The sequence below is a fragment of the Ipomoea triloba genome, chromosome 10, assembly GCF_003576645.1.
Source record: "Ipomoea triloba cultivar NCNSP0323 chromosome 10, ASM357664v1".
NCBI lineage: Eukaryota > Viridiplantae > Streptophyta > Magnoliopsida > Solanales > Convolvulaceae > Ipomoea > Ipomoea triloba.
Genome location: NC_044925.1, coordinates 15,529,030 through 15,530,495, shown reverse-complemented (window position 1 = coordinate 15,530,495; position 1,466 = coordinate 15,529,030). Strand labels below are relative to the sequence as shown.

The 1,466-nt window shown below is 34.8% G+C and overlaps 1 protein-coding gene across 1 annotated transcript in view; it reads left to right on the top strand.

Annotated features, from left to right (window-relative positions):
* Nucleotides 1-1,028, top strand: part of LOC116033195 (protein FAR1-RELATED SEQUENCE 5-like) — a 2,208-nt gene extending 1,180 nt beyond the window's left edge. The window contains exons 4-5 of the mRNA XM_031275953.1: nt 1-123; nt 244-1,028. The exon at nt 1-123 is cut by the window's left edge and continues 132 nt beyond it. Of these exons, the coding sequence (XP_031131813.1) occupies nt 1-123; nt 244-1,028 (908 nt within the window). The remainder of the gene's footprint in view (nt 124-243) is intronic.
* The last annotated feature ends 438 nt before the right edge of the window (nt 1,029-1,466 follow it).

Genomic DNA, 1,466 nt, shown 5'->3' with positions numbered 1-1,466 from the left:
TGGTGGAGCATAATTGGTTTGTGAAATTGTTTGATATTCGTCAGTTTTGGATTCCTGCATATTTTAGAGAGGTTTTTCTAAATGCTTTAATTAGGACTACCTCACGTTCTGAGAGTGAGAATAGTTTGTTTGGTTCTTTTACTACACCTCAATCCAATTTGGTTGAATTTTTTATGAATTTTGATCGTGCTATTGACGTTTAACGCTAGTCTATTAATAAACTCAATAGTGATTGTGAGGCAGGTACTCCAGATTTGAAGACACCACTAGCCATGGAGAAACATGCTGCATATGTGTATACTGTTGCTATATTTTATGAGGTTCAATCTGAGATTTGTGCAGCATGTTTTACTTGTCGAGTTGTAAATGTTAGGGAGGATCAAGGTTTTTTGTACTATGAAATTAAAGATGGAGACAATCGAGTTTTTAGTGTCGTGCATAATGTTGTGGAGGTCATTGCTTCATGTGGGTGCAAAATGTTTCAAAGGTTGGGGCTGCTGTGTAGGCATATTTTTGTAGTTTTTAAAGACTTGAAATTGGATTCAATTCCGTTGAGATATGTAGTTAAGCGGTGGACTAGGGATGCATCTTTGGGTCGGAGTTTTGATATTGATGGTGTTGTTGTTGATCAATGGGAAGGTGTTGATGAAAAGTTGGTGTTATTGAAATCTGTTTGTTTGGATATTCAATGCTGTATTAGTATAGTTCAGTCTGATATGGATCGCTTGCAAATGTTTTCTCAGATCATTAAGGAGCATAAAGACATGTTTTTATCAGACCCAAGTTGCTGTTCTTCTGTTGTTGGCAAGAGGTCAATCATTGAGGAAATTTGTGGTTCTTCTGTTCCTTCTGAGGTTTATGTTCTTCTACCAAAGAAAGCAAAGAATAAGGGGAGTGGTAAGCGCATTAAAGGATTCAAGGAGATTGCTATTGAAGAAAGTAAGAAGGAGATGACATGCAAGACTTGCAATAAACCTGGTCATGATAGCAGGAATTGTGTACTGAGGAAGAAACAGTGTCCCTCATAGATAGTTTAGATGCAAAATTATTATTATTTTACATTCTATTATCAAAATATGACTATGACTGATTCTTATACTTGCAGCATAATAGATATGGAAGGTGTTTTAGCATTGATTGGATGATTCAGTTCTGGAAATTGTTTAAAAACTTTATGCAAATTTGTTGCCATAATAGTGAAGATTATATGCACTTATATTGTTTAGTTAATGCAAATATAGTCTATAGTTATTGCAGAGTAAACCTTGAGTGACATTTTGTTGCAGAAAGGTCTAGATGCACAATTAGAGAAATGTACTTTCACATATAAGCTAAAGTACCTGCAGAGTATATCTTTTTATACATTTTGCATGCACAGTCTAGGCAGGGAAGTCTTGGTTGATATTTACAGGTGATTAGTTGCACATATAATGTAATGTAATTGCTACCTACATTTTTCTATAATT